The sequence below is a fragment of the Salminus brasiliensis genome, chromosome 9 (genome assembly GCF_030463535.1).
Source record: "Salminus brasiliensis chromosome 9, fSalBra1.hap2, whole genome shotgun sequence".
In the NCBI taxonomy this organism is placed as follows: Eukaryota; Metazoa; Chordata; class Actinopteri; order Characiformes; family Bryconidae; genus Salminus; species Salminus brasiliensis.
Genome location: NC_132886.1, coordinates 23,162,111 through 23,169,508, shown reverse-complemented (window position 1 = coordinate 23,169,508; position 7,398 = coordinate 23,162,111). Strand labels below are relative to the sequence as shown.

The 7,398-nt window shown below is 42.4% G+C and overlaps 1 protein-coding gene across 1 annotated transcript; it reads left to right on the top strand.

Annotated features, from left to right (window-relative positions):
• Positions 1 to 1,078: 1,078 nt before the first annotated feature.
• Positions 1,079 to 5,985, top strand: LOC140561632 (uncharacterized). Its single transcript, XM_072686860.1, has 3 exons — positions 1,079 to 1,749; positions 3,488 to 3,820; positions 3,936 to 5,985. Exons 1-3 carry the CDS (start codon positions 1,242 to 1,244, stop codon positions 4,511 to 4,513), a joined length of 1,419 nt encoding a protein of 472 aa, XP_072542961.1. The 5' UTR covers positions 1,079 to 1,241; the 3' UTR covers positions 4,514 to 5,985.
• The last annotated feature ends 1,413 nt before the right edge of the window (positions 5,986 to 7,398 follow it).

The window sequence follows — 7,398 nt, the reverse complement described above, 5'->3', positions numbered from 1 at the left end:
AACTGCTCCTGACTATATGGCTTTACTACATGCAAACAAAATGTACTAAATGTGGTTGTGGTTGGCTAAGGAAAGTATATTTATTAATGTTTAATAATATTTAATGTTTGTAGCAGTTGCTGGGGTGAAGCTCTGGCAGATTGGTGTTGTTTTCATAACAACAACAATAATAACATTAAAATAATAACAATGACAATCATTATAATACTAAAATACTAATACTAATACTACTACTACTAATAATAATAATGATAATAATAATAATAATAATAATAATAATAATAATAATAATAATGTACAAGAGTGTTAGCAGAATCACAAACTGTACACAGACCAAACCATAGCAGTTTTGGAATGTGTTTATCATAGGACACCAAAGGGCAATTTTCACTGTGTTTAATTTTTCTCATTGAGAAAACTGCTTAGCCTGGAGTTCCTAATATAAGCATGATACCCATACATGAATTTAGGGGCTGTATTCACAAACCCCTACATCTCCTCACGCCAGGTAGAGGAACATGAAATTCCTAATATATAATAATAAATTCTATATAATATTAATATTTTAACTTGAAAACGAGTTCTTATTACTTCAAAGTAATTAAAATGTATCTTATTAACTAAATGAAATGCATCTTACATTCATACTATATTAGATTTGTTTCAGAAACAGAGAATGCTGGGGGGAAATATAGTAAATTAGTTTCCACCTCTATATGATAGAAATGGGCCCCAATAGTGCTGATCTATAATGACAATGATCTGATTAATAATCCTGGAGACTCACTTGCAGGGAAAACACTACAGACGTAGCAGGACTGAAGACTACTGCTTTAACTCAGTCCAGTGATCGCCAGCTCTGCTCCTGGAAAGATACAAGTCCTTGACTAGCTGATTAAGGTGTGTTTCGGTTTGGAGTTTTGGTTACGGCTGAAACCTGCTGGCAAGTTGGAGATCACTGGCCTTTAAAAACCCGCGCTCAGTCCAGGAAGCGCGCGCTCAGGACTTTTATTTTGAAGTGTTGAGACGCTCGTCTTGTTTTGGAGCGGTCGCTGCCTTCACCCTGCTGACGCTGCTAACAGCTGACGGGTTGTGTTGCCTCGCTGTGTTTTCACACACAAAACTGTGTGCCAGCATCGCTGATCGCTCTTTAAACGGCTGTCCAGCCTTCACACACTCGCTTACTCTACCCGATAGTCCTGTCAGTTGGTGTCGTGTGGTTTCTGCAGCCGTGCAGGAGGATGGCGGCCCGTCGCTCCTCCTCGCTGGCTCTGAGCGGAGAGGTGTCGCTTTCTTTCAGGGACGAGCTGGCGGCCACCATCCACGGAGCGTTCGAGGTGGCGGTGGAAATCGCGGTGCTGGAGATCTCCAAACTGGTCAGTCAGGCCTTGGGGGACGTCCGGGACCAGATGCAGGAGACGCTGCGGGAGAACAAGTTCCTGAAGTCGCGGCTGCAGTCAGCCGAGCTGGAACTGGACACGGCGCGGAAAGGCCCGGCGGCAGCGGAGCGGCTGCAGGGCGGTCAGACCGAGGACGGGGGCGGCTTTACTCAGCAGCAGAGAAGCCAGTCCGAGCAGCAGCTGGAGCCAGGGATCTCCGAGGGGACCACTGAGGAAACCTACGCGTGTACCGAGGGGGGCTCTGAGCAAATGGACGAATCTTTTAGGGAAATCCGCGAAGATGGACGTGTTCGCTCACACGACTTGAACCCAGCCTCCAAAACAGCGCCTGTACAATACCTCGATCCAGGTAGACAGACCGAGCTCCTGAGCTCCTGAGGATCCTGAACCCTTGGTCAAGTAGAAGTAGTGTTCCTTCAGTGCAGTGTGGGAATTTCACTGAGAGACCAGGTGAAATTATAATGAACCTCCTGACACTGGACGTAGGCAGTTCCCATGACCAGTGGATATGGATCAGCCAAGGAACCAGATAAATAAAATAGAGATAAAATAATAAACCTCAAAACTTAGATAGTAACCAGATGCCCAAATCGTTGAATCCCTCTGAAAGCCCCCTCCCAAAAAACAAATTCACTCTGACACCTGATGCTTCTCTGTTTTGCCTAAAGTTTTGACCTAAAGGGTGTAGTCAATGTATTTAATTACATGCAGTACATGATAAGCTATTCATACTGGCATAATACAAGTCATAAATATAAGAGGGAAACAAACCCATGCTGATTGATCTTGTTTACATCTGGCAATATGATTGTTACTAGTTTGTGTATCAATTTTAGCTTTAACTTCAAGCCATTGGCTTTTCTGGCTTGATAAATTTAACAAGAATTGAACAATTCACCTCAAACATGCAGAAATGTCATGTCTGAGCTAAACTTAAACCTAAACCTTATGTCCTGAGTGACTTGCAGAACTGCAGTACATCTATCAGCATAGAAAGTGAGGTTCACTGGGAGCTGTTCTTCTCTTTTTGGGATCCTGCTGCTCTGAGATAGTGATGATAAGCAGTGAAAATGTGTTTTCATAATACTGCATTTTCACAATATCCATCACCAGTCAGTTTGAACAGACAGAAGGTTATACAGTTAAACACTAGCAAAAACTATAAGCTCATCCATGGTTTTATATGTTTGTACAACATAATCCAGCTGACCAGGACTAATTGTGCTGTGTTTATAATACAACATGTAGAAAAGCAGGGTCCTTTAAGTACCAGTAATATCCACAGTATACTAAGAATGTGATGATGTGATAAAATTGATCGCAGTGACCGTGATATATCATGCCCAGCCCTAGATGTGTCCAACTATAACAGCAACATAGCACAGTAGAATTAAATGCAAAAGCTACATCCCTTCACAAATATATAGTACTACATAACTGAGTAGAAATATCCTTAGAAAGTACAGCTATCAAAAATGTACTTCTGTGAGTGATTGTGAGTAGTTGCTACCCATATTTTGGGGTTTGAAGAAGCACTTAGATGCTGTTAAGGATTGTTCTGAGCTGAAACACGGTATGGTAAAAACTGTATGAACGAGGCAAAGTTGCATTGCATTTCGTGGAGCAGAATCGGGTGTCGTAAAGGTAAAGGTGCACGTATTTGTCACTGTACAGTGTGCACTGTACAGCGAAATGGGTCCTCCGCATTTAACCCATCTGTGGTAGTGAACACACACTTACACACACATGTGTTAGGGGCAGTGAGTACACACACACACACACCCAGAGCGGTGGGCAGCCAACTCCAGCGCCTGGGGAGCAGAGAGGGTAAAGGGCCTTGCTCAAGGGCCTAACAGTGGCAGCTTGCCAATCCCGGGAATCGAACCCACAACCCTGTTACCACTGCTCCCAGCCACCACTGCCCACTTCACGATCACCACAAAAATCTAGTTGCCCCGACTTTACTACTACGTCCCTTAACAGTTCTTTTCAAACTCCCTGCATTCCATATCTAAATTCAGGTGGATCCATTTCCATTTAACAGAATGAATCTATGCAAGCTGTAACTGTGTCCCCTGCTTTTACAGATCCACAGCATGATTCGCATGAGTCGGAAAAGCAGCAGAAGGCAGAGCACAGCCCAGACATGCAAGGAGAGCAGAACCTGTCACCTGTTCTGCTTAAAGAGGAGCCGCTCCGTGTGAAGGAGGAGAGTCTACAGGCAGAGCTGGATGATGGTTCCGTAGGCGATGGAGATATAGGCTCAGGCTGCAGCTTTAACCCCAGCTCTGATGAAGAGTTTGGACCGGACAAACTGTCTCTGGTTCAGTCTAAACTGCTGGAGGACTGGAGGCCCGATCCGGAGCAGCCGCAGAGTGAGAGGACGGAGTCTGTTGATCCTGGACCCAGTCAAAGTCTTGGTAGGATATCTCAGTCACAGAGCTTCTGATGGTCTTATGACTTTGGCATATTAATGATGAATGCAGATTTTTGGGGGGCTTTTAATACAGTGATGTTTTGCTTTCTCCTCTTCAGAAACTTCAGACATCATCCCCTCATCTGCTGGTGGTCATCCAACCTTCTCTGCCTCATTCGATGGCCTTTTTCAGGCTGCGGACAGAACACACCCGGCGCACTCTGCACCTCAAAACTACGGTGTCCATATCAGGACAAATGCCCATCCCAATCCTCATTTGTGTAAAATCTGTGGCCATTCGTTCAGCCGTGCGAGTGATCTGCGTAGACATCACAGTCAGCAGCACAGATCTAAGGCCTCAAACACAGGGAAGGCACCCAGCTCAGGACGACCAGCCAAAAAGCAGCTGTTTCCACCTGGATGCAGCCCTTACCACTGCAACGAGTGCGGCAGGGACTTTAACCGCATGGAGAACCTAAAGACGCACTTGCGCATCCACACCGGAGAACGCCCATACTCTTGCTCTGTGTGTGGGGTGCGGTTCCGGCACTCGGGGGCACTCACGCGCCACTTCCGTATTCACACAGGAGAAAAACCTTACGTTTGTGGGCAGTGTGGGAAGCGCTTTCGGAACTGCGGTGGGCTGCGCTTCCACCAGAAGTCTCACAGTAGGGATAGACACATATTTCTGAATTGAGTATGAAGAACAAAGTAGTGCAGTGTTTTTATGTATGATCTCCTTCAGGTTAGTGTAGTGCAGTGTGAGTTAAAGGGCCCAGATAATGTTAATTATGTGTTGTATTTATTTTTTTATATAGTCTTTGATGTGCTTTGATGTAAATATGGTTAGGTTGCAAAACATCCCGTTCAGTCTTCAGTCCACAGAGGCCGCATATGGAAAGTACGCTTCAAAATGGCCTGTTTGGGCTTTATCATGGTTGTGATGTTACATGTAGGGGAACAAAAAATATTTCCATATGACTGTCCATTAAACATACAAAGGTTTAGCCCACCCATTCACATTGAAGAGATGTATGTTGTTATTGCAGACAGTCTGTAGCAGACTTATTGAAGTTATACAGAGGGAAATGAACAAACATGTGGCATTGTAGCAGCCTTCCCAAGGATCCAAAGGACATCGGAAAATAGTGCCTGATTTGTATGGTATCCCTGAGCAATTACAAAACGATTAAAAAACAGGTATAAACAGTATAAGCCAGCCAATGAACAGATGTCATTTATGTATGCAATGTAATACATATGTCTTAAATATACTATAACAGTTAGCATTATGCTTAATTGGAAATGCATCAACACAGATTTTTGGTACCTAAACCCACACAGATGTCATACAAGGCCTTCGGGAGGGAGGCTGGAAAATATGAGGCCTTTAGGCCTGTAAAGACCTTAAAACAAAAGGTAAAAAAAGATGCTAATAGTTCTTATTATTAGTTATCATTTCCAGTACAGAATTGTATTAAAGCATTTCTTTGTTGTGTGAGGCGTTCTTCACAATATTTTTGTAAAAATCACAACTTTTGAAATCTTTTCTTAATCGAGGCTTGTGTACCTCTTGCTTGTCAGCTGCTTCCTGCGAAGGTTGATCCAGACCCACTGAGGAAAAGTTCCTTAGCTCTCTATAGCAATACTTATATGTAGGGCTGCACGATATTGGGGAAAAACTGCCTGTGATTTTCATCAGAAGTCAATGGTCCAACATGTCACAATATTAATAATACACTCTGTGTCCAAAATTGGAGTCAAATAAATGACAATAAGCCTCTGTTAGATTTGTCGTGGCTCAATTATAACAGTGCAATATTTTAACAAGCAGTGAAGAAGTTACATTAAATTATGCTTGCACGACTTGGCATTGCGCCCTGCGATGTGACACTTGCGCAGGCCCACATTATGATGACAATGCTGAAACTACATATTGTGCAGCCCTAATGATATGAATGACAAAGAGGCCAAACTTAAACTAAAGTACGAGTCTTTAGATTTGTTGGTTGTAACAGTATTATAGCTGATGGTTCTTATTTGATCGTGAATGTATTTATGACTGCAGTGTAGGTTCCTACTATCAGTGCAATTCAGTACATTGTAAAACCATACAGGAAAATTTGACTCTCCCTCGGTTTATTTAAATAAAGGAGTTTTGAAATGTCATGTAACTGTTGTTAAAATGTCAAAATGCACCATTTACTCCGAACTCCATACAGACCATACATGCTGTTTTGAAATCACTGTTTCTCTAAATTCCATTTACATAGCCACACCCATTCATACTGCAGTTCTCTGGAGTGTTTCAGTTCTGCATGCTTTTGATGGAAAAGTATAAAGGAGGCTTTCTGAGTTAGCAACAATTGGGGCTAGTTTCATCTAGACAAAAACATATACATATGTCACTGCCTGCAAATAGGAGTGTTAACCTGACTAGCATTCAAACAGTTGTTGGAAATTTAAATTTCTTTTAATAAGATTTCAAAAAAGTTCCAAATCACTATTTAACAGTTTCAAATCATCAACTTTAAGATGATTAACAACTTTAAAACATTATTAATTTTTTTAAGGTCACTTGTTAGGATTTGAAAAGAGTTAAATCAATCTTTCTTCAAAAGAGTTAAATCATTAAGGTTACGCCTGCTGAGGGGTGAAGGGAACTTCACATGCCAGAGCTGATGAGGGAAAAAAAGTGTCCCATCAGTAGGTGTGTGCATCTTTATTAAATTTATTAGAGGCATTTCATTGTGACACACGCCGGAGTCTGTTTATTCTTTCATTCAACTTCTTTGTGAGAGTTTAAAAGCTTTATTCATGTATGCTCTGTAAAAATGCCTCCATGGCCACAAAGTGACACACACTGAGCAGAAAATCAGAACACTTAATGTTCACAACCATTCTAAAGTTTGGAAGCACTGATCTCAATAATATATGGGGAATTTTGTTGCAGATACCAGTGTAAAATAAAGCTCATATGATGTGTTTCACAACGTCAAGATATTGGATCAGTGGTGAACTGTGACTTTGACCCCATTAACGCCTGGTCACTTCATCTTGACTACCAGGATTATATCTGGATAAGGCCAAACCACATAAAAATGCAAGTGTAAACACACCCAAGACACATTTAAAACGGATACAAATCTGATCACTCAATGCACTTGAGGAGGTGGTCTGAGACACATTTGAGCCACATTTTACAGCAGTGTCAATCTATCTCTCCAAGACCCATTCGAATTGAATTTGTGAATTTGCATATTCTATATATAATAGCTATATATAATAGCCCTTCCATGAAATCGTAATGCATTAAGTACAGAAGAAGACGTGAAGCTCAAGAAAAGCATTCAGAGTTGGACTTCAAGCTTCTATCACACGCTTGGGAGAAGGACCACGGCCCAAACTGCTCCTCCTGGCCCTAAATCCCCTTGTACAAAGCCGCTTCTCAGTCCAACTCTGTGTCGAACGAACACTGCAAACTCCTCCATCCCGTTTCCTAGGAGCCGGACCACTCACCACACGAACAGGGGGTCTGGCTCCACACACAGACTACAGGAAAGCCTACCCGAAGGCCACTCT